The sequence below is a fragment of the Dipodomys spectabilis genome, unplaced genomic scaffold (assembly GCF_019054845.1).
Source record: "Dipodomys spectabilis isolate Male_0828 unplaced genomic scaffold, ASM1905484v1 ptg000125l, whole genome shotgun sequence".
NCBI lineage: Eukaryota > Metazoa > Chordata > Mammalia > Rodentia > Heteromyidae > Dipodomys > Dipodomys spectabilis.
The window spans coordinates 12,535,147-12,560,243 of record NW_024870802.1 but is presented as its reverse complement, the minus strand read 5'-3'; the positions used below and the strand labels follow the sequence as shown (position 1 = coordinate 12,560,243).

At 45.0% G+C, this 25,097-nt stretch overlaps 1 protein-coding gene across 6 annotated transcripts in view; it reads left to right on the top strand.

Annotated features, from left to right (window-relative positions):
• Positions 1–4,043, top strand: part of Pax2 (paired box 2) — a 92,376-nt gene extending 88,333 nt beyond the window's left edge. For 4 of the 6 annotated variants that reach the window (XM_042689321.1, XM_042689320.1, XM_042689319.1 and 1 more), the window contains exons 10-11: positions 2,223–2,309; positions 2,813–4,043. In XM_042689321.1, the coding sequence (XP_042545255.1) occupies positions 2,223–2,309; positions 2,813–2,934 (209 nt within the window). In that variant the 3' untranslated portion in view covers positions 2,935–4,043. Of the gene's footprint in view, positions 1–2,222; positions 2,310–2,793 lie in introns of all 6 variants that reach the window. The other 2 variants (XM_042689323.1, XM_042689322.1) reach the window with 1 other exon arrangement.
• The last annotated feature ends 21,054 nt before the right edge of the window (positions 4,044–25,097 follow it).

The window sequence follows — 25,097 nt, the reverse complement described above, 5'->3', positions numbered from 1 at the left end:
ATGTGGGAGAGCTTCCGAGTGGTCTCTAGTCTGAAGCTGGGGATGTGGGCAGACAAGGGTGTGGAGCGGGGGCGGGGAGGAGGGAGATACCCAACATCATTTCTCCCTACAAACCATTGTTATTCTGTTCTCTCTTTCTCTGGGGGCTGCAGTTGGCCCCTCATCCTCCCTCATGAGCAATCCAGGGAGAGTTTACAGAAGTGCGCATGACTTTGTGTCATGGCTCCCTGCCCCCCCCCCAACCCACCAGAGCCTGTGCCCTGAACACTAAGCCTCAGCTCCACCCTCAGTGCTGTAGCCCACCCTAGTCAGCTGACACTGCCTAGAAGATCCTGCCCCGGTTTCCATGGAAACTCGGAACCAAGAACCATTTCCAGGGTCATGTCAGTCACTCAGACAAAGCCACTCTGGGTCCACACCAAGTCACAGGGGAAGACTAGATGGAGAACCAACCCCAAACTCAAGAGAGGAGGGAACTCATCCCTAAGAGGAGCTGAGAACAGCCTATGGCAAAAAAAAAAAAAAAGCAAAACAGAGAGATTTTGCCTTCAGAGAGACAAGCAAGAATACACCAAACCTTTCCAGATGATCCAGGTCCTCACTGCTCCCCAGAATTTGCCCCACCCACAGTCTTGGGTTGCCTGGCTCAGGGGTGCAGAGGCCATATTTAGGAGCCAGTGATTGCAAGCGAAGGTCATGATATCCTATCCCTCAGCCTAGATTACGGTCCTGGGTTAGAACTTGAAGCCAGAGAGTTGGCATTACTATTTGCAGAAACACCAAAACCTCTTGCCTTAAAGAGGGTAAAATTCATCCCAGCCTACAACCCTCTGCTTCTGGAGAGCCTTGTGTCCCCGTCCCAGAAGTTTCTCATTGGTAGGGGAAGAGGGAGAGGATAGAAGAGGTTGACTGAACTCATCCATCTAGGATCACCCAAGGGCAGCCCTGGGTAAGCAAAGCTGGGTTGAGGCTGAGAAAAACAGGGAGAGTGCAGAAAGGTGTGGTAGAAAAAAGGCTGAAGGGAGGTATAAGTGTTGGTGAAGGGATTACTGCCCAGATCTGGGGAAAGAAGTGCAAGCACTTTTGTGGGAATCAAGGAGATTCTTTGGGAGGAAGGTCCCAGCAAGTGAGCGAGTGGAGGCTGGAGGAGGTGTTAGAGAAGTGGGGGTGAGGGAAGAGTGGGGAGGGGTGAGGGTGGGGAGTCTGCAGGGAGGTGGGGATGAGGGGAGCCGCCGAGAGCTCATGGTGGCAAGGGGGGAGTCGTTAAACAGAATCTAGTGCTGATGAGGAAATTACACTTGTTTCATTAGCGATGGGGAAGGAGATAGCTCAGTTCCTCTTGGTCACAGTTGAGCTCAGAAGCTCATTATCCTGCTGCACGCATGCTTTCCCTCCTCGTCAATAAACAGGCTTTCCAGTGGCTGCATCCCCCACCCCCACCCCAGCTCCCTCTCCGAGAGGGGCCCCTTCTCCTCTACTTAACCCGCGGTTAGGGATCACTGTAAACAGTCTAGGGTCATCACACAGGAGAAAGGGCGAGGGGGAAACCCGGAGGCCTGGCCTTTTTCCCCAGAGGGAGGGAGGCAGCTTCCGACGGCTCCCAGCCCACGGGCCCTTGGCTAGCTGCTGCCCGACCAGCGGGCACTCCACTGGCTTCCTGCGGCTTCTTCCCCCTGCCGGGAGGCCTACGTAAAACCTCCTGAGGGAAAGAAGGGAGGGGGTATTTCCCAGCAGAGCTCTCCGCCCCTTGCGTTTGGCACCGCTCTAAGATGCCATTCTTAGGCCTTTCTGGGACAAAGTGTCCCGAGGGTTTCTCTTCGCCACCCTCCCTCGCCTCCACCCTGTGGGCCTGTGCCTCCCAGAATCACAGTGTTCGCTATAAAAGCCCTTTGCTTCAGGTTACTGGGGATGGGCACACCCAGACCTCGAACTAGCCCTGCCTGAGTGGCCTGGAGCGCCTCCGCAGGGGAGCCCCGGCACGCCCCAGTCACCGCACCCCAGCGATGATCCCCTCCCCCGCCACAATTTGCCAGGCGCCTTCGGGCGGCTCTCCCCACGTGGACCAGGTGGACGGCCTCGCCTCTGACCTGTCCGTACCTGCCATTGCCTGGCCTTGTACCTGGGACTAGGGGTGTAAGGGGCGCAGAAGCCGTCCCCACCCGACTGGATGAGCCCGTCTTGGAGCGCGGGTGTCTGATCCCCACTTCCCCACCCTCCCGCAGGGAGCGAGTTCTCTGGCAACCCGTACAGCCACCCCCAGTACACCGCCTACAACGAGGCTTGGAGATTCAGCAACCCCGCCTTACTAAGTGAGTACGCCACCGGGCTGGCCCGCCGGCGGCTCAGCGCGCCCGCCCGGCGGTGAGGCTTCGAGACGCGGGCGCCTCTCCCGGCCCCCTGACCTCGGGTGTCCGGTTGGCGCCCAGGGAAGCGGGCTCCTTAGTGCAGCGCAGAGGCCCGGGAATCCCTGGAGAACCCCTGCGCCTCTGGCCTCGTCCCTTCCTTCCTTCCCTCCCAGATCACTGGAAGGCTCCCGGGCGTCGCCTTCGCCCTCGAACCCCCTAGAGAGTCTGAAGCCCGGTGTCACCAGTTGGGTCCTTTCCTCCCACCCAGCGCGCGTGAACGCAGCTCTCCTCCAGGGCCACGGCCCGGGCGGCCCAGCCACGGTCTCCCCGCCCTGATCCCTCTGGACCCCAGCCCGGGGAGGTCTTTTCTTTGCTTTTCTTTCCTTGTTTTTTTGTTCTCCTGTTTGTCCTCTCACCCAGCCCATTCTTCTCCTGTGTTAACTTCCAGGTTCCCCTTATTATTATAGTGCCGCCCCCCGGGGCTCCGCCCCTGCCGCTGCTGCCGCTGCCTATGACCGCCACTAGTTACCGCGGGGACCACATCAAGCTTCAGGCCGACAGCTTCGGCCTCCACATCGTCCCCGTCTGACCGCCCACCCCGGAGGGAGGGAGGACCAACGCGACGCGAAGCCTCTCGGCCACCGTCCCAGCCCCACCCCCATCCCAAGACCCCCCGCAGCCCTCCTCATCAGCCAGCCGAAGGCCGGACGGGACGGGTGGAGCCGCGGGCGGGACCCTCCGGCCCAGGCCCCGCCCGCCGCCCCTCCGCGCCCGCCTGGGACTGCGCGGCGTCGCCCCGGCCAAAACTCTCTGGGGCCTGGTAGAAGCCGCCCGGGAGCGGGTCCGCCCCCTGCGGGACGCCGGCCGGGCCGCCACCTTGGGGACGAGATACAGTTCTGTGACACACAATCAACGCCGACTGCAGCGCGGCCCAGCGCCCCGAGCAGCCTGCCGGGGAGGGGGGCGCTCCGGCTCCGGGAGGCTTTGCTGGGGGGGCGCTGGGCAAAGGAAATTAAGCACCAAACGACTTTCTGCAGAAGGAAGAAGAGCCACCTGTGGGGGGTGGGACTCCTTGGCACCTGCGCTGGCAGGGCTGCCCCGCCTTTCGGGTGTGCCTTGTCCCCGAAGGCGGAACGTGCGCCCGAGGGTGGTGCTCTACGGACGGCGTTTGGGGTGTCAAGTCTTTCGCAGGTTGTGGGACCCAAGACATGTAGGCTGCAGCGATGGGCACCCACCGAGCCCAGCTCTTGGCTCTTTTCCTCCATCTGGACCGCCCGGTCCCCGACCACAGCGTCTTTCATCTGCTGCCCTCTCACTCCCCCTCCCCTGCTACCGGTCATTTCCCCAGGTTAAGACGCCCGGCGTCCGTGGTTCCTAAGTCCCTGCCTCTCGGGACGCCCTCCGTCTCCCCCCGCCCCGCCCCCCAGCCGCTGCAGGACCCCATCCCATAGGCCGCAGGTACTGGTCTTCGGGGGCAGTTACTTGGCACCTCCTTCCCTGACACAGATGCCCCAACCTGCCAACTATAGGAGCCCATTCTGAGCCGTGGACGGCTGGATGGAAAGTGGACGACTGCCCACTCCACCCCACCCCTCCCTCTCCGGCAGGAAATGAACAAGAACCGAAAAACAAAACAAAAACAAAGCCTACACTTATTTAATAGGATGGTCTTTGCAAAAAAAAAAAGGAACAAAAGGAGAGAAAGGAAAAAAAAAAACAACAGGCTGCTGCTTTTTAGAAAGACGGTGTGTGTCGTGTGAAGGCGAACCCCCGTGTATATAACCTCCGCCCCTCCGCGCTCCCGCCCCGTGGAGTCCCCGGCCCCGCCAGCCCTGCCTGTAGATACGCCCCGCCGTGTGCGCTGTGAGAGTCGCCGCTCGCTGGGGGGAGGGGACACCGCGACGCGCCCGCTGATGCACAGCACATCCTGGAGGAGGGGGACAACTTTTTTTTTTTTAATGTTACAAAACTATTACGAAAGAAAGAAATCTCTATGCAAAATGACGAACATGGTCCCGTGGACTCCTCTCGCCTCTGTTTTGTTGGCTGTTTCTCTGTAATTCCGTGTTTTCGCTCTCTCCTCCTGGCATCTCCCCCCCACCCCCTGCACCCTTCGCCTCCCTTCCTCTCCGCTGCTCTCTCCCTCTGTCTCCGTCTCCCTGCGTCTTGACCTCTGATTGTCTCCCTGTCTCTGCCCCCCCCCCCCAACTCCCTCTCTCTCCCAGCTCTGCCCTCGCGGGCAAGATCACAGGTGGCGGCTCCAGTCTCCGGGCTGGCCCTTCTCTGCTGCGCCCTGGGTGGCCGGGCCACCCTGCCCCGCCCTGTAGTTGCTCTCTCGGTAGCGGCGATGCTCTCCCTGCATGTCTCCTCACCCGTGGATCGTGACGACTCGAAATAACAGAAACAAAGTCAATAAAAGTGAAAATAAATAAATAAATAAAAATCCTTGAACAAATCCAAAAAGGCTTGGAGTCCTCGCCCAGATCTCTCTTCCCTTCGAGCCTTTGTGGGGTTTTTTTTTGTTTTGTTTTGTTTTTGTTTTTTAACTTTTATTGGAAAAGGAAAGTGAGAAAAGGGAATAGCGTAAGGGAAGTGCCGGCGCCCAGCCAGGTTGCAAGTGGTCTCCTCGGGGCGACAAGGTCCCTATTCGGTGGCTCAGTCTATTCCAGTCCTGGTGGGGCTGGCAGGGGCAGGAGTCTGGGACCCAGAACCAGTCCTAATCTTAGAAAGGTCCCCTGACCAAGATGGTTTCTCAGCCACTTTCAGCGTGTCGGTTCATTTTGATTCCTCTTTTTTTTTCTTGTGCACATGATAAATAATAAATAAATAAATGATAATAATAATAAAATTTTGTATGTCACTCCCCACGGCTCCAGGTTTGTCTCTCCCTGACTCTGGGGTGGGCCTGTCTCTGGTTGATCCTCAGTAATTCTGTCAATAATCTCCTCTCTCACTTTGGTCCCCTGTAGACCTTTGGCTGAAACTTTCCTGTATAGCAGCTGAGCGTAGGTGATGGCTGGGATAATCTTGTTATTTAGCATCCACTCCCCGCTACTCGCCCTCACCCTCCAGCCAAGAGCTCTCTTTGAAACTTTAGAGTTCACTTTAGAGTTCTGCATCTGTACCAAGCCAGTCATGCCATCCTGCCACTTGCCCTGGCACCCAGATCTAGGGTGCAAGCTCTCAGAATGCAACATCATAGGCCCTCTACATATAGGTGGGTGTGGTCTGCGGTCCTGTGTCCTTCCTGGGCTCCCCAAGTGGGCAGATACAATGTTACCCCAGAGTCTGTACAAGGGACCAAGGAGGCCTCAGACACTTGCCGAAAGTTTCCTTGCTCTGCATTTATTTACCTCTAGACCTAGAGAATGGCAGCCCCACAGAAACCTCAAGAACTCACTGTTGGGACCTCACATGCCCCTCTCCTCTCCCCAAGAGTCTCAGGCCCTAGGGAGCAGCCACTGGAATTGTTGACCCTGTACTGCAGCTTGGGTATATTCCACAACCATCACACACAGGTACCTATTTTGGCTGGGCAGTTGAATCAATGACTTCCTGCATTTGAATGAATTTCTGTCAGTCTGTGCGTTCCTATGTGTCTCCTGATGGGTCTCTGAGATGGGATTGGAGAATTGTTGGTCTTTTTAGACATCCTTGTTATTCTTGGACCCAGGTAACAAATGGATGATCTTTGTGTCTGTCTTTGGGTCTCTGTTCTTCTTGGAAAGGATGTCCGCACTGTCCTCCCACATCAGAGATACTTAAAAGTGGCCCCTGTCCATCCTTTCAATATCCCCTGAGCACAAACTCTCCTTTACTCTTGACAACACACAGGCACTAGCTTCCACCTGCTGTCTTCCCTAGGAGACTTTTTTTTTCCATCCCAGGAAACTTCCCCAACTCAAGAGGTTGCTGCAAGCAGGACCTTCATTCAGACGAAGGAGCAATTGTCCCCCTTGACTGAGGCAGTGTGATCCAGACACTTCCTTCCCACCAAGATGCCAGAGGCCTTTCCTTTCCTCAAGTTGGCTTATCCAGACTCATCCCTTATCAAGCAACCACTAAGGAGTATGCAAGACACCCCCCCCCCACCAACAAATCAGAGAAAACACCTAACCTCTTCTCCCTCCTCACCCATGATTCCTTCAAATGCTCCATCTCAGCAAATGCCATTCCCATTTAGCCCTGGTTTGGCCACCAGTCTCCTGCAAGAATGATCTTCAAACCTCTTTGGTCATACAGCTTATCTGCAAAAGAATTCTGATTATATACTCACAGTCTAAATGTCTTTTTATTTATACTTTCTACAAGTGTGCTACTGGACCAACATGAGGCTTACAAAACATTAAATAGAAAAAGAACAAAATTGTTCCTAGAAACAGAAGTTCTAGTATTTTCTTCTCATATCCAAATGGATTATCTTGTGCTCTTTGGAAGATGCACACTCCACGTTTGGAGATAGAACTCCTGTTACTTCATATCCAATAAGGGAGCTCCTGAAAGTTACTAAGACATTGAGTTTGCTCAACCTACTGAATGCTGCCTTCATTATCTAGCAGACACGTGGCTCTCAGTGCTTAGCTTGTCTCCAGGCCCCCAGACAAGGATCTTTGCTTGCCCTACCATCAACTGGGAGCCAGAGACACTAGTGGTTTTCTCAAGCTTCTTATCTTCTAGTCCCCTTCCTACCAAAAGGAATGTTGAGGGCTCTACTGTTTACATTGGCCACCTCCATGCAGAGCCTTTGTTCTGTGTCAGCTCTTCAGCTCAAGGCTAGCGCTCTACCACTTGAGCTATAGTGCCACTTCCGGTTTTCTGGTGGTTTATTGGAGATAAGAGTTTCACGGACTTTCCTGCCCGGGCTGGCTTTGAACCACGATCCTCAGATCTCAGCTTCCTGAGTAGCTAGGATTACAGGTGTGAGCCACCGACGCCCAGCTTTTTCTGTGTCTTTTCTGAGTTGCTGGTTTCTGCTTGGAATCAAGCTCAAGGTCCCCAGAAATGCTATAGAATCCTGGCCAGTTGTCTACTCAACTGAAGCCCTTTCATTCACCAGATCACCAAAAGGGCTTATTTTGAAACTTCATTTCGTTTTTCCCAGAATTTGTTTTGCTAGTCTTCTTACTACTTTACCCCAACAGAGTTGCCAGCTGAAGTACATAGCTATGATAGTTGAAAAAAAAGAAGTGTCCTCAGTTGAGGAAATAACAGGAACAAAGGCATGAAGTCATACAAATATACCAGATAAAATGTAGCTAAAGTACCAGATCTATAGGGAAGGAGAGGGGGATGATGGGTTTGTAAATAAAGCTTAAAAGAAGTTGTTAGCTATAACACCATGGTGGGAATGTCAAAATGGTGCCTTCCACAAACACAGCTCCTTCAAGGAAGCTATCCACAATCATCTCCTGCCCATGTAGACAGCATGATGACTGTTACTGGTACAGAATTAGACTGGTACACAAATCCACACTGAACCAATCTATTCTCCTCTCTCAGGAACCAGAGGTAGGAAGTAAGGAAACAAAATGAGACCATTCCTCAGGATTTGCAAAGTGTCTACCTTTAAAACTGATCTAGAATACGGCCCACTTTCAACTGCCTGCATGGTACCATCTTTACCAAGCCAGCATAACTTTAAAAAGTGCCCCTTGATCTTTCTGCTTTCATCTTTTGCTTCCCTCCTGCAACCAAAGATCCTCCAAAATGTCCTACAAGTCATTTCCCTACCTGTTCAGAATCTTCAGGCAATTCTCCATCTCCCTCAGTCAAGATCAAATTATGACACTGACCTACAAGACTCTACATGTGTGGCTGTTCACCCACTTCATGACAGTCTTAACTCATCTCTCATTACCTCCCTTAAATCTATATTCTTCAAGTCTGTTGGCCTCTGGGCTCTGCTTCAGTCATACCAAGGAAGTACCTTCTGAAGACATTTACATTTAATGTGTTTTGCTTAGCAAGCTCTTTTCCCAGGTGTTCCCACGACTAGCACTCTTAGTTCCATAAGGTCTATACTACAATGTCACCTATCAGAGAGGCAACTTAAATAAAATAGTATAAAATACGATCTTGGACCCTAGCTCAGTAGAAAAGCATTTGCCTAACATGTGAAAGACCCCAGGTTCCATCCCCAGTACCATACAAACACAAAATAGCACAGAATCCCCACCACCACACACACCTCTATTCCTTTCCTCTATGTCTCCAAGGTACCTATCAGTACCTGGTGGGTTTATTTATCTTCTGCCTTCTGCTACTACAGTGTGAAAGCCATGAGGGCAGCTTTTTGCTGTTTTGTGACTTCTGCATCCATTCCCCCCCACCCTCCATGCTTAGGACAGTGCTTGGCACACAGTAGCTGTTCAACAAACTACCATAGACAAATAAATGAATGAAGTATTAAGAGGACAAAGGAATGAAGAGTAAAGAGGTAGGTGTATGGAGGGGATAGACACAGAGCAGAGGTGAGAGAGTGAAGTCCTCAGTCATAGAAAGGGAAAGGTGATCTGTAGAGGGAGTAGCTGAGTTACTATGAGGAGGTTATAGAAGGAAGGTTCTGTTTCTGCTTTTCTTGCAGCCTAGTGGTTTGAGATAAACACTGAGCTTTCTAATGACTCCCATCATTACCTGGGCAACTCTGTCCCTTATATCCAAAGCACCAGTCAGAGTTCCCATAGGGAGCTTTGGGAGTATACCCCTCCTTCCACTGGAAAATTGCCCCTCCCCCATCCTACATAATTCCTGAGGAACTAACAGATTATCTTATTTGATCCTGACCACCTATCTGATCAGTGAGCACCTCAGGTCCTTAGCTACAGTACATAAACCTTAAGTTAGAAACAACAGAAGTTCTCTCACAGAACTGGTCTCAAGTACTGGAAGAATGAAGGTCTCTTCTTTTGGACTGTGAGCTACAATAATGAGGGCTGAGTACGCTCTTAGGTCCCTAAGAGACCCTTTAACTATGTAACTATGTGGAGAATACCTGCTCATGAATGAGACACACTCAGACTCAAGCAGAGACAAACATCACTGAGAGGTGAAAGAGACAGAGACAGGATGTGTGTGTGTGTGTGTGTGTGTGTGTGTGTGTGTGTGTGTGTGTGTGTGTGTGCATGCGCGCATACTAGTGGTATCATTCCAGCCTCTGGAGTCAGTTAAACCCAAAACAAGATGTACTTTTGACATTTCCAGAGTCAGAGCCAATATGTCTTCTGTTTGTTTTTTTAAGGAAGTGTGCTGAATTTCTGTCATTAAATTCTCATCGAAACAGTTCTGGGAGTATGAATATCCTGTCAAGAACTTTACAATTTTTTATAGACAGGGAGAACTATGAAAAGTTTTTGAGCAACAGAGAATGTTTTAATATACCTGCACTTTTGGAAGAGTACTTGGTCCATGATATGAGAAATGAAATTCAAAGAGACACAGTGGATGCAGGGAGGATTGTTAAGACGCCACTACCACTGTCCAGCAGGAGTGATGGGAACCTAGAGGAATAATTACATTGGCTCCGGAAGGAAATAGATATGGAAACATTAAAATTTTTTATTATTAGCTGGGTGCGGGTAGCTCATGCCTGTAATCTTAGCTACTCAGGAGGCTGAGATCTGGGGATCGTAGTTTCAAGCCAGTCCAGGCAGAAAAGTCCATGAGATTCTTATCTCCAATTAACCACCCAGAAAAATCAGAATTGGAGCTGTGGTTCAAAGTGATAGAGCACTAGCCTTTAGCAAAAGAGCTCAGAGAAGCTGGGCACTGTGGCTCATGCCTGTAATCCTAGCTACTCAGGAGGCTGAGATCTGTGGATCGTGGTTCAAAGCTGGCCTGGGCAGGAAAGGCCATGAGACTCTTATCTCCAATAAGCCACCAGAAAACCAGAAGTGGTGCTGTGGCTCAAGTGGTAGAAAGCTTGCCTTGAGCTGAAGAGCTGAAGGACAGCGCCCATGCCCAGAGTTCAAGCCCTACGACCAAGGGGGAAAAAAAAAAAAAAAGAGCTCAGGTATAGCACCCAGGCCGTGAGGTCCTGAGTTCCAGCCCCACAACAGAAAAAAAAAATCTATTTATCTATCTAGTTTAAAGAAATACAGCGGGGCTGGGAAGGTGGCTCAGTGGTAGAGCGCATGCCTTGCATGCCAGAGGCCCTGGGTTTGATTCCTCAGCACCACATAAGCAAAAAGAAAACAGCTGGAAATAGCACTGTGGCTCAAGTGGTAGAGCGCTAGCCTTGAGCTGAAGAGCTGAGGGACAGCGCCCAGGCCCAGAGTTCAGGCCCCATGACCAGATCCAAAAAAACAAACAAAGAAATACAGCTAGAGGTCATGTCATTGTGGAAGAAATAATTTTTTCATATGATCAGAAAAATAATGTACATGGTCAGAAAAATAAACAATTATCTAATAAAAACAGTTGTCTCTGAAAAAGAAATACTATGAGCAGGGCCAAAGGAAGAGTTTTTTTGTGTTTTTAAAATCTAATTTTGGCCGGGCGCCTGTGGCTCACGTCTGTAATCCTAGTTACTCAGGAGGCTGAGATCTGAGGATCACAGTTCAAAGGCCAGCCTGGGCAGGAAAGTCCAGGAGGCTCTTATCTCCAATAAACCACCAGAAAACCAGAAGTGGTACTGTGGCTCAAGTGGTAGAGTGCTTGCTTTGAACTGAAGAGCTGAGGGACCGTGCCCAGGCCCAGAGTACAAGCTCCACAACTGACAACAATCTAATTTTTATTTTATTTTTAAAAATGTAACTTTAAAAAAGTAAAGAGAAGCCAGGCTCTGGTAGCTTACACCGGTAATCCTAGCTACTCAGGAGGCTGAGATCTGAGGATCATGGTTCGAAGCCTGCCTGGGTAGTAAAGTCCATGAGACACTTATCTCCAATAAACCACTCACAAACTGGAAGTGGCACTATGGCTTAAAGTGGTAGAATGCTAGCCTTGAATAAAAGAGCTCAGAGACAGCACCTAGGCACCCACAAACAACAACAACAACAAAAGTAAAGAGACAACCAAGTCCTTGACACATAGAAGTATAATTGTTTCATGAGGGAACCAAATTTGGCTGATTTGGTTCTACAACTGAAAGAAAAGCTATTGGATTTGGTGCAGAAGGAACACCTGGAGGCCTCCAAGCTTTCTTAGGGTTGAGGGAGGACTGCTAGAGATGACAGTGGCTAAAGCCTAAGTAGAAGTGTTAACAATTCTTTTGAAAGTGTGAAAGACAGAGGAGACGCCTCTGTATAACTAAACTACTTTTTTAAATTCTAAAGAAAAGAAGGAGGAGGAGGAGGAGGAGGAGGAGGAGGAGGAGGAGAAAGAAAGAAAGAAAGAAAGAAAGAAAGAAAGAAAGAAAGAAAGAAAGAAAGAAAGAAAGAAAGAAAGAAAGAAAGAAAGAAAGAAAGAAAGAAAGGAGGAGGAGAGGAGACGTACACAGGAAGATATGAATTCAGGAGAAGTTTCTCTCAGGCTAAGGCCTGTGTGGATAAGCCGATGACAGAGGCAGAGTGTGAACTGTTGAGAGGTAGGTATGAGGAGTTTGTAGAAAGAGGCCTACAAAGCTAGATGCTGATGGCTCACACCTGTAATTCTCATTACTGAGGAGGCTGAGATCTGAGGATAGTGGTCCGAAACTACACTGGGCAAGAAAGCATGGGAGACCCTTATCTCCAATTAACCACCAGAAAACTGGAATTGATGCTGTGGCTCAAAGTGGTACAGTACTAGCCTTGAGGAAAAGAGCCTAGGGCTCAGTGCTCAGGCCTCTGAGTGACCTAAAAAGAAAAGAAAAGAGACCTAAAAGAGCAAAGAAGAGGCACAGGATTGAAAGTAGGCCGGAACCAGATAGTTCTGCTTGGAAAAGGTCACAAGGGGAGGAAGGATGAGGGATTTGCATGGAGAGACACGAGATAAAGCTGTTATCCCCTGAGAGGAAGGGAGAGCAGGATCTAGCCTTGAGGAGGACTGAGAATTTGGGAGAGATTCTCCCAGTGATAAGAAAGGAAGTCTATAGAAGGAGCGTGCTGTAAGCCATGCTGCATACCATGCTGGTAGCCTGTCCATGATTCTCCAAAACTACATCCCTGTTCCCGCTCTCACCTCATCCACATCTCCACAGACTGAACCTCAGCAGCTCCTTGGGCCTCGTCTCACAATCTGATCATCCTAACTCTCCATTTCCCAGTACCCAGACATGGTCTTTGCTGCCTTGTGTGGAAGATAAATTCCACAAAGAATTCCCATGTCCCACACGCTAGGCAGAAAAAAAAAATCTATTGTGTGTAGAGGCATCTCAAAACTAAGGATAGAAGGGATCCAGAATGTGTTTCACAGGGTCACTCTGTGATCATCACAAGCTCCTCTCTACATGGGGATGCCTCAGTTTCTTCATATGCAGCAGCAGATGGCCTTTAGGACTTCTTCCCATTTGGACAAAATTAGAGTTCCATAGCTGTACACTACAGGTGCCTCAAGCAATCTCTTTAGCCAAGAGAAGTTCAGGAAAATTCTGGGGGACTGGGTGGACATATGCAAATTGGAAAGGGTAAAGGATTGCTTTCAAAGCTAGAGAAGGAGGATTTGTAGGTTTATTTATTGCCATTCTCCACGTGGAAGTTAGTAGTGCCTTTTCCTATCTCTCTTTCCAATGTTTGGCTAAAGGTCTCTGGGGTCAGAAACATAAACTTTGGGGCAGATGAATGGTGATCTGAAGGGACCTTGGCAGGTACAGGGTAGGGTATGAAGGAAGGGAAACAAAGGAAGCAGCTATTTGGGACCAACTACATTTCCTCCCTCTTCCTACACCCCCTCCTGTCCAAACCATTCCAATACTCTAATTAGCCAGCCCCTCAGGACCCTGTTAGCCAGGCCGGCTGAGCGCCCAACTCCCTGGAGACTGGCCCCTTTACCCCCCAGACTAATCAGTCCTTCACTCCTTGAGTGCATGAGTGTGCTCACCACACACACACACACACACACACACACACACACACACACACACTTATTCTCTCTTAAAACCTGCAGGGCCCCATTCCAGCCTTCAGAATGTGGTGCAGAGTTTCCCCTAAAGAAGATAGCCCCATTTGAGATGATTAAAGGGTTGAAGAAAAGCCAGACAAAGTTTTGGGGGTTTCTAATTTGGAATTTTCCCTCAAACTTGTAGGACTAGGATATGTAGCAAGGAATGGAGCCATAGTTGGGTGCTCTATGGGATTCCTAGACCTGGGGCTTGTGTTTTTCAAGCCCTATGTATGGTCAATAGTCATCCTACCACAGACCCTCTTCTCCCCTTACCTCACCCCCTCCACAGTCTATCTCCCCACCCCCTACCCCCAACACCCACACTGTCAGCCCAAACACATGATAAATTGCCCTGTCAACAGAATTCATTCAGGGACCAATTAATTCCACAGAAATGAACCAGGAGCCATCAGTTGCTGAAAAACTCAGAGTGCAGGGAGCGGAGGGAGGGGATGCGGGCGGGGTGTGGGCGGCAGAGGAGGGGACGAGGAGGCTGGGGAAGTTAGTCTGACAGAAATTGGTCATTTAATGCTTAAGTGCACGCTAGACAGCCCTGTCATCGCCCGCGGCCCCCGTGCGGGATTAATTATCAGAGGAGGAGAGGGCAGCCCAGCCTAGCCCAGCCGTCTGTCACCAATGAAGTCTGGAGTCACCCAGGCCTTGGGCCACCCTGGGTCCATTTTCAAGTCTACAGGACTTGTACTTCCCCAACTTTCAGCCTCCCCACCTCCAGGTCCCAGTTCATGGTCCAACCACATTTAGTCATGGCCTTGATATCAGCAAACTCAACTAGGAAGACTTTCTCCACCCCTTGACTAGGTTGGGCCTCATAACTCCTTGTACTCCCCTATCATTATCCTCAACCATCTTGGGTGACTGTGTGGAACCCAAGGTACAATTGTCCCATCCATCAATCCTAATCTCAAGGAATGATGCCATTATCCATTCAACTGCCCAAGCCAGGAGTCCAGCAGTCATCCTGGCTCCTCCTTCTGGCTCACCCCTCTCATCCAATCAGAATGCAAGTCTTGAATTCAACCTTAGGGATATCTCAAAATCTTGTACACTTGTTTCTAACTCAAGGCTGAGCCATCTTGTACTCTACATATCCATCTGATTTAGGCTTTTGTTTGTAGCTATTATTATCTTTCAAAAACATCCTGTTACACACCCTACCACACCCTCCACTTCCAACTTAACACACTGATGGACCACCATAGGCCTGTAACAGATCAGGTCAAAACTCTTAACAAGCCACAATATTCTAGTCTCATCTTCAGTGTGTTCTCCTGTGTTCTCATTCTTCTCTAAGTATAGCATTCTCCTCCCACCCTGTAACACCCACCACTCACTTAATGCCTAGTCATCCTTTTGATCTTAGATTAAATGTTATTCCCTCCAGGAAGCTTTCCTTGACTCCCTTGATATGCTTTTATTCATTTATTTTTTTTTTTGGTCGGTTGTGGAGTTTGAACTCTGGGCTCAGGCGTTATCCTTGCACTCTTCAGCTCAAGGCCAGCGCGCTACCACTTGAGCCACAGCGCCACTTCCGGTTTTCTAGTGGTTTATTGGAGATAAGAGTTTCACGGACTTTCCTGCCTCGGCTGGCTTTCAACTGCGATCCTCAGATCTCAGCCCCCTGAGTAGCTAGGATTACAGGCATGAGCCACTGGCAGCCGGCTCTTGATATGCTTTTATAACTCCCCAAACTTCCTCATTCATCAGCATGTCACCTTACTAAGTATTCATGCATTTGTTCTGTCTTTCCACCAAAACATTAAGTTCCATGAGAATGGAGTTCATGTCTTTATTTTCAGAACCTGTCAATGGGTGCCAGAAAACATATATTAAAGAGTAAACAGGTAAATAGGTAAATGTCTAGCTTTGCCTTTGGCTACACCCCTAGCCTGACTGAGGAGCCAAGTTCTCCCAGTTAGGACATTCCTAGCAGCCCAGGAATGGTGATGTGGTGGGGAGAAGAGAACCCCTTAAAGACTATGCGGTCAGCCAGGCACCAGTGGCTCCCGCTTGTAATCCTAGCTACTCAGGAGGCTGAGATCTGAGGATCGTGGTTCAAAGCCAGCCTGGGCAGAAAAGTCTGTGAGACGCTTATCTCCAATAAACCACTCGAAAACCAGAAGTGGCGCTGTGGCTCAAGCAGTAGAGTGCTGGCTGAAGAACTGAAGAGCGCAGGGACAGCACCCAAGCCCAGAGGTCAAGCCACATGACCGACAAAAAAAAAAAAAAAAAAAGAATATGCAGTCAACTTGTAAGAGCTGGAGGTTACAACAGCAGAGAGAATAACTGAGGAACTCCCTAGAAGAAAAAACCAGTGTCTAAAAAAAGAAGGCTCTGCTTAGAGCCATATACTGACTGAAACCATGTGTTGGTTGGTTGGTTGTTGTTGTTGTTGTTGTTTGGGGAAATACCATTTAAAGGAAAATTTCCCAAACTGATTGTGGTGTATTTACCAAAGGTTGAGTTGACAGGACGTAGATAACAGCTGAGGTAAAGGCATGAAGGGAGGAAGGATTTGAATACCAGGCTGTGGTTGGCCTTTTTCCTGTTCTCCATTGAGATCAAGGCTGTTCCTAAGGATGGTCAGATGGAAAGTATTATGTGCAAAATTAATTCTAGCTCCTAGAAAGGGTGGTTGAAGGCAAAGTTGAGATGGAATCATTAGGAGGCTAATGCAATCGTGAGCATGGAGGAGAAAGACAAGAGTGAGAGCACAAGAGAGAATGAGATTCAGATTGACCTGTGCTGCTAGACTGGAGGCATGGTTCAAGTGGTAGAGCACCTGCCTAGCAAAGGCAAAGCCTTGAGTTCAAATCCCAGTAGTACCAGAAAGATCCATGTAAATACTTTATATTATGACACAATAAGATCAAGCAAATAAATAATCTCTAAAAACCCCAAAGCAAAGTGAAATAAATGAACCTAACCATCTATTGAGTTGGTGTCATAATCACATAGACAGAAACTATTTCAAGTAATTTTAAATCCAATAATTGACTCTACATACATCCCTAGTGGGATATATACTAATAAAGCAAATAAATGATGATATTGATATTCTTGGAGGCCTTTGGTGTGGGAGAAGCAAACAAATAAAAAGAAAGAGTAGATCAATGAATATTAGTAACCTCTCAATAGTCCTGAGTTTGACTTGGAAGTATCAGTAATAACTCTTGATACATTGTATATATGTATTTCATGGCTGTGTCCACTGGAAAGGACATGAAGCGAACCAACTCTAGTAAAAAGCATGCCTAGATCCCAGATTATGGTCTTTAAATACTTTTTTGCACTAAAAAGAATGTGTGGGGGGGGAGGGGAGCCTGGCAAGGGAGGGAAAGAGATGAAGATTCTAGGTGTACAAGATGATTCTGGAAATACTGTCATGTCAGAAACCAAGAAAGCTAGTATGGTCATGTCAAAAGAACTTTGGCACCAACTAAAGACCCACACTGGCCAAAGATGAGACAATTGAGCATCAGTAAGAATGCTATCTGCAATGGATGAAAACTCTTCAAATATATGTATATCCCAGAGTCATATACTTACAAGGGAAAAAGAGCACTTTGTTGATCTGTTTTGAAAGACGTTAGAGAACCAACTCATTATTTGGAAAACTGAAAAGGAAGGAGAAAGAATAAAGTATTTCTATTGACTTTCTGTAATGAACTATACCTCAGCATAACCAAAGAGTAGGTGAAACTTTCTTCTCTTTCCTCCCTCTCTCTTCTCTTCCCTCCAGTTTTCCTTCTTTCCTTCCTTCCTTCTTCTTCCTTTCTTTCTCCTTCCTTCTTTTTGTCTGTCTATCTGTCTGTCTGTCTGTCTGTCTACGAAACTGAGGATTAAACCTAAGTCCTGTGCTCTACTAATGGAACCATGGCCTCAAGCCCTTTTTTTTTTTTTTAATTTGTTTTTGAGACAGAGTCTAATTTTTCCAAGGTTGGCCTTAAATTGCAATTCTAATGTTTCTACCTTCTAAGAAGTTGGAGAAGTTTCTCTTATATAAGCTTCCCAACTAACAAATGATAAAGAAATGAATATAATTATAAAAGCATAACTTTGTAACTCCTAATGAAATAATAGAGATAAGTAATGATCATCCATGGGTGTTAATTTTGCAAAAAGAGACACAAAAAGACATTAAGTGCCTTATGATGAAAATACAAAATGAAACTCTATAAAATGGTATTTCCAAAAATCAAAGTTGAATCTAATCAAGCCTGTAGAGGTAATTACCACTATACAGAAAATACAAGGACAGAGGAACCAAAAGATGTAATTTGTAAACTCTGAATTGTGGGAAACTATAAGGCAATAACTTGGCTTCTTCAAGAAATTGAAAAAGAAAGAAATAGTTTAATTACATCTTAACATACTTAAAAAATATGTTTATTGATTGCATTATAGTTGAATCCTGCAAGAAATTAAAAGAAAGAGGAAAATGAAGAGAAAGAAAAGTAGGTAATCAACTGTAATCAATTACTCAACCTCAAGCTGGAGACTCTGAAGAAACTAGCCAGCCCATGAGAATAGGCTTCTAGATATTGACAGTCAGGATCCCCCATAAAACTCCTGGGTTTCTACCTGACCAGCCTTCAAATGATATCCACTGGTCAACAGAGCTTCCAAATAGTCTTTTAGTGCTTTACTTTTGTGAATTGATGAACACAATGATTCAGAACAATTTTCTAGCATGAGAGATAGAACTTTGAATTAAATACTACCAGAAAAAGAATTTGAGCTTAACTTCAGTGGCTCAGGTCTGTAATAGCTATTCAGAGGGCGGAGATCAGGAGGACTGAGGTTCTAGACCAGCCCAGACTTAAATACTCAAAATATTCCTATTTCAACAGAAAAAAAAGATGGCACAGTGATACATAACTGTTACCCAAGTTTGGCAGCAAGGGCAAGATAAGATTGCAACTCAAGCTGACCATAGGCAAAAAACAAGATTCTACCTAAAAAATAACCAGAGTAGAAAGGGCTGAAGACATGGTTCAAGGAGTAGAGCACCTACCTAGGTAGCAGGCATGAAGCACAAAGCCTTGAGTTCAAACCCCACTACTGAAAAAAAAAAAGGAAAAGGAAAAAAAGGAATAAAGAAAACCAAATTTGAAAAAGAATTAATGGAACAAAAGAAAACTTTAGTTGGGCTGGCATATGTGGCTCAAGTGGCTCAAGTGCTAGACTGCCAGCCAAGCAAGGGAGCCTAGCAAGTATGAGGTTCTCAATTCAAACTCTGCTGGGGGGGGGAGGGGAAAAAAAAAAAAAGAAAGAAAGACAATTTTTATTTTGGCTAATCATGAGACTTGAGCTCAGGGCCTGATCACTGTCCCTGAGCTCAAGGCTAGTGCTCTACCACTTCGAGCCACAGCACCACTTCCAGTTTTCCTGAGGTTAATTGGAAATAAGAGTCTTAGAGACTCTCCTGCCCAAGCTGGCTTTGAGCCACAACCCTCAGATCTCAGCCTCCTAAGTATTAAGGATTACAGACTTGAACCATCAGCAGCCAGCAAGAAATTTAAAAAAATAACTATATGATATAAAAGAAAAGAGATATAAAAGAAAAACACCCACGAATCAAGCATAGAATATATTTTTAAGATAAACTCCCCCAAATGAATAGATGAACATATATATATGATTTATAATACCAGAAGTATTATAATAGGTTATTATAAATTATAAATATTATAAAATAGAAGTATTCTATTATTCAATAGAAGGTTTTCTTGATAAAGTTGAGCAAATCATGAAGAGAGGACTGTGGAGTAATATTTTTTAACACTGTAACAAATACCTTAGAAAACAACTCAACCAGGTAACTTGAGGAGATGGGGGTTGGCAGAGATGGGGGAGGATGATGAAAGGGGTAGCATTGATCTATAAACTGACATGTTGTACCGAAATGCTTTTGTACAAAATTGTAATAAAACAAAAACAAAAAGCAGATAAATATTAAAAAGGAAGAAATATCTAATTTGGCTCAAGATTTCAGTCCATATTTGGCTTTCTCCATTGCTGTGTCCTGTGGTGAGGCTGAACATCATAGATGTGGGAGAATGTGACAGAGGTTGCTTACTCATGGCAAACAAGAAGGTAGGGGTCAGGACAAGATATAATGTCCCCCAACACATACCAGGATGTGCCCAAAAGACTCAGGCCTCCCCTCCAAAATTTCCAACACTTCCCAACATAATGCCACTATCTGGAGACTAAACTTTCAACACATGAGGCTGTGAGTAATCTTTCATATTCAAATTATAACAAAGAACAAAAATCTACAGAGATAAAAAAAAACCAGGAGAGATAAAACTTCTAAACTAGAGAATAAATACAGAAAATCAAAATATCTAGCAAGGAATAATCTCAGAAAAAGAAGACAAAGAAAATAGATATGAGAAATTTATCAAAAAAGAATTTCAGCAATCAAGAAGCTGAAGCAGAAGCATCATCAGTTCAAGACCAATCTGGGCTAAAAAAAAAAAAAAAAAAAAAAAAAAAACTTGTCTAAAAATAAAATCTAAGGCCAGATGCTGGTGGCTCACACCTGTAAAATCCTAGCTACTCAGGAGGCTGAAATTTGAGAATCACGGTTCAAAGCCAGCCTGGACAGGAAAAGTCCATGAGACTCTTATCTCTAATTAACCACCAGAAAACCAGAGGTGGTACTGTGGCGCCACAGCATTCACCTTGAGATGAAGAGCTCAGGGACAGCGCCCAGGCCCAGAGTTCAAGCCCCATGACTGACCAAAAAAATTTTTTTAATAAAAATAAATAAAAAATAAAAATCTAGAAAGAATCCAGAAACAAAGGACATGGATTTTCTACATTGAAAATGCCTACTAAATATTCAGTACAATGGATTTTACAATGTTTAATGCCAATGCATATAAAAATGAAGTAGCAGAACACCAAGAAAGACAAAGAAGCCTTCAGAATGACAGTAGAAGGAAGGAAAAATCAAATGTAATATTTTAGAAATAAGAATGGCAACAGACTTCACAACTGCAACAATGGAAACTTTAAGGCAATGGAATAATGTCTTTGAAGTTCTTGGGCAAAGACGTCAAGTTTAAAACTTCATTTCCAGTGAAAATATCAAGGGGCTGGGAAGGTGCAGTGGTGGAGTGCTTGCCTTGCATGCATGAAGCCCTGAGTTCAATTCCTCAGCACCACATAAGCAGAAAAAGCCAGAAGTTGCACTGTGGCTCAAGTGATATAGCAGTAGCCTTGAGCTAAAGAACTGAGGGACAATGCACAGGCCCAGAGTTCAGGCCCCACGGCCAACTAAAAAAAAAAAAAAAATATATATATATATATATGTATATATATATATATCAACTCTGAGACTAAAATAAATGTCATTAGCTATCATTCAAGGTCTCTTAAGATGTAATTTGAATGTTTGTTCTATTACTTACTTCGCATTTGAGAAGCCTTGGGTCCAATCCTTAGTATCACAAAAGATAATAATGAATAAACAAAGAATAATTGTTGAGGTCCAGTAAGAAGATCTACCATAGGAGAAGTGAGAAATTCCCAAAATGATGGAGGAGGAAAGTTCCCAGTGGCAGCTGTGCAATGTAAGTGTGGAGTTACTAGTATCAAATAGGATCAAACGAATAGGTATATCACATCCAGTTATGTAAGTTGAACCCTAACCTAAGATATCTAACGGAGTCAAATAATAGGTAAAATCCTTTTTGCACATTGCTTTCCAAGTCGAAATCCTGCTGAGAAATTGCATCAAACTTAGAGGAAAAGGAATTTCTTAGTAATTGGTCTTCCCAAAGAGAATGTTAGTTTATAATTTATCACCTCAGGAAGTTTCTTTTAAAAATTTACCTTTTCTTTCAAGTCCCTGTTCGGGTGCCAAAAAAAATAAAAATTAAAAATAAAAATAAAAATTTACCTTTTCTTACTCAAAAGGACCATGTATATTAGTAGTGGCCCCTAGTAGAAATACTGTAAGTCTAAAAAGTAGCTGGATGTTGGTAGCTTATACCTATAATCCTAGCTACTCAGGAGGCTATGATCTGAGGATTGTGGTTAGAAGTTACCCCAGTTAGGAAAGTCCATGAGACTCTTATCTCCAATTAGCCATCCAAAAGCTAGAAGTGTATGTGGCTCAAGTTGTACAGCATTAGTCTCCAGCAAAAAGTGCCCAAGCCCTGAGTATAAACCCCAGAACCATCACACACACAGACACACAGACACACACACACACACACACACACACACACACATACATGCATGTGTGCACACACACATATGCCTTCAATAAAATATATAATAACAGCAATTATAAAAAATTTGACAAAAATTTAAATGATCTCATACTTTGGCTGAAGAAACATTAGTAATAAGTAACTAAAAAAATTAACCAATAAATAAATAATAATAATAATAATAATCTGAAGCCAGGCACCAGTGGCTCACACTTATAATCCTAGCTAATCAGGAGGCTGAGATCTGAGGATCATAGTTCAAAGCCAGTCCAGCAAGAAATCTGTGAGACTCATCTCCAATAAAATACTCAGATAAAAAGCCAGAAGTGGTGCTGTGGCTCAAGTGGTAGAACACTAGCTTTGAGCACAGAAAGGCTCAGGGACAGTGCCCAGACCCAGAGCACTTCAAGCCCCAGTACTGGCAAAAAAAAAATTGAGGCAATTATTATCTCTAGGGAGAACAATGAGAAGTTAAATAGAATGAAACAACATGGCTCAGCTGATAAAAAGAAAGACTTGCACATTTATATTTATAAACACGAAGTATTATGATATGACTATATTGAGAGGACAAAAAAATTAAATGCAGATGATGATAAGAGACACAACCCTTATTTTCATAATAATTAATCAATGGATAATATCTAAAAATAGCTAAAATTAGCAATATAGCACAATATTTCTGTATAAAGAAGGAAGTACATACCAGAAGACTTAGTTAAAATTTTTAAATAGTTACTGATTTTGAGGAACTGATAGAAGATAACTATACCTTTCTTTTTGGTTGCTTGTTAAACTAAAAAATATAACTTACTGTTGTGGTGCTGGAGATCTAACCCAGAACCTCATACTTCATAGGTGAGTATGAGCTATATCCTTAACATAAAGATGCCATTTTTAATGTGAAATTCAAACATACATACATAAAATTTGAGGACACAGTACAATGAACTCTTTCATTACGATTCCTCAGGTTTAGCAATTAGTATGATTTTTTTCATATTCGTTTCATGTAAACATTGCTAAAATTTTTCAATATTTTGAAATATACATGATAAATTAATGATATCATTACTTCAGAAGCCTGTAACTGATATGGAGAACAGGAAGAGGTGAAGAAAGAGAATATTTTTCTCTTTTGAGCTGATTTATTAATTTTTAAATTATATTTTTGTGATCTTTAAGTAGTTATACAAAGGAGTTACCATTCAACAAATCAGTTTGTGAATACAGTGCATCTTGATCAGTATCACCCCTTTGATCATTCTCCCCCATTCCTCCCAACACAAATTCCAAACTCTCCCCTTATATTTAAATTGCTATTTGTTTTATTTTATTTTATTTTTGGTCAGATGTAGGCCTGTGTGACGTCCCTGAGATTTTTTGCTCCAGACTAGCACTCTACCTCTTTGAGCCACAGCAATATTTCAAGTTTTCTGGCGATTAATTGGAGATGAATCTCAGAGACTTTCTTGTCTGGGCTTGGCTTTTAATTTGATCCTCAGATCTTAGCTTCCTGAGGATCTAAGTTTAGGCATGACCCACCAGAGTTCAGCTCTTTAATTATTATCTTACATACTTATTCAACGCAATGTTATAAACACTTTACAATCATTTAATCCTCACAGCAACTCAACTAAGTGAAGACTATCCCTATTAGGTAGAAGAGAGTTGCCTATCATTTGAATTTTTTTCAGTAAGAAACTGTTCTCCATTGTGTGTGTGTGTGTGTGTGTGTGTGTGTGTGTGCATGCGTGCGTGCATATCAGTATTTGGGCTTGCATTCAAGCCTAGCTCTTTTTCTCATCTTTTTCTGTTCATCACTATTGCTCTACCATTTGAGCCACACCTATACTTCCAGCTTTTAGTCCCTTAATTGGAGATAAGAATCTCATAGACTTCTTTACCTGTGCTAGCTTCAAATCGTGATCCTCAGATCTCAGTCTCCTGAGTAGCTAGCCTGGTTGCTCACACCTACAATCCTAGCTACTCAAGAGGCTGAGATTTGAGGATCACAATTCAAAATCAACCCAAGCAGGAAAGTCCATGATAGTCTTATCTCCAATTAACTACCAAAAAAGCTATAAGTGGGGTTGTGGCCTAAGTGGTAGAGAGGTGGCTTTAAGCACAAAAGTTCAGGGACAATGCTCAGACCTTAAATTCAAGCCCCAGAACTGACACACATGCACACGTTCACACACACATACCCGCATATAATATATATATATATATATATATATATATATGTATATACACACACACACACACACACACACACATATATATATATATATATATATATAGTATTTTCCTGATCTCAAGCTGGGTGCTGGTGGCTTATGACTTTAATCCTAGCTACTCAGGAGTCTGAAATGAGGATCACAGTTCAAAGCCAACCAGGGCAGGAAAGTCCATGAGACTCATCTCCAATTAACCACCAGAAAACCAAAAATGGTGCTGTGGCTCAAGTGGTAGATTGTTCATCTTCAGCTGAAGAGCTCAGGGATAGCATCCAGGCCCACAGCTGACAACAACAACAAAAAAATTCCAGGTCTCATATGATAATTCTTAAGGTTTTTTTAAACATTTTTTTCTTTCTCTAGTATAAAAGTCTTAGTTCTTACAATGATACTTCAAAAACAAAATCATGATATAGTCTATTGTTAATAATATGTTCTCCAGCTGGGAATATGGCTTAGTGGTAGAGTGCTTTACCTGGCATACATGAAGCCCTAGGTTCAATTCCTCAATACCACATAAACAGAAAAAGCCAGAGGTAGTGTTGTGGCTCAAGTGGTAGAAATCTAGCCTTGGGCAAAAGAAGTTCAGGGACAGTGCCCAGGACTGTTCAAGCCCCAGGACTGGTGAAAAAAAAAAACAAAAAAGTTCTGAAACGTATCCCAGTTTAGGTAATAAATTTTACAGTCACTCTACACATAAGATTCGATGCTTTGAGTCCTCACCATCAAGGGTTGCCTCCTCTGGACATTACTCTTCAGTGTTCTTGGCCCTGAATTTAGAAAAATATAGGGCCTGGTGGAACCATTGACCTTTTTTATTCCAAGATTTCTGCAGCTACTGAGGCAGCCTGGGAGTCACGGTGCCACACAATTGACTCACAATGAATTTGCTGTCAAATAAACTCAGCCTTTTTCATGGGATCCATTCCTAAGCCAGGGTTCCCAGCCCAGCATTTGTACTTGCAATCCTCTTCAGACCTGCCTTTAGGACTCCATATCTATCCTCTCTAAATGTCATTTGTTCATGTAGGAGCGTCGTTCCAGCCTGCCAAGATCATTTCAAATCTCAATTCTGTCATTCAACCTATTAGCCATGCTGTTAACTCTTGGTGTCATCTCAAAGTGTGATGAGCTGGACATCTACATCTTCATCTAAGTCGCTAAGAGAATTCTGCATCACATGGCTTAAAGACCTACTATTGGCATGATATAAAAATCCGGAACCTCTTTGGCTACAGTGAAGT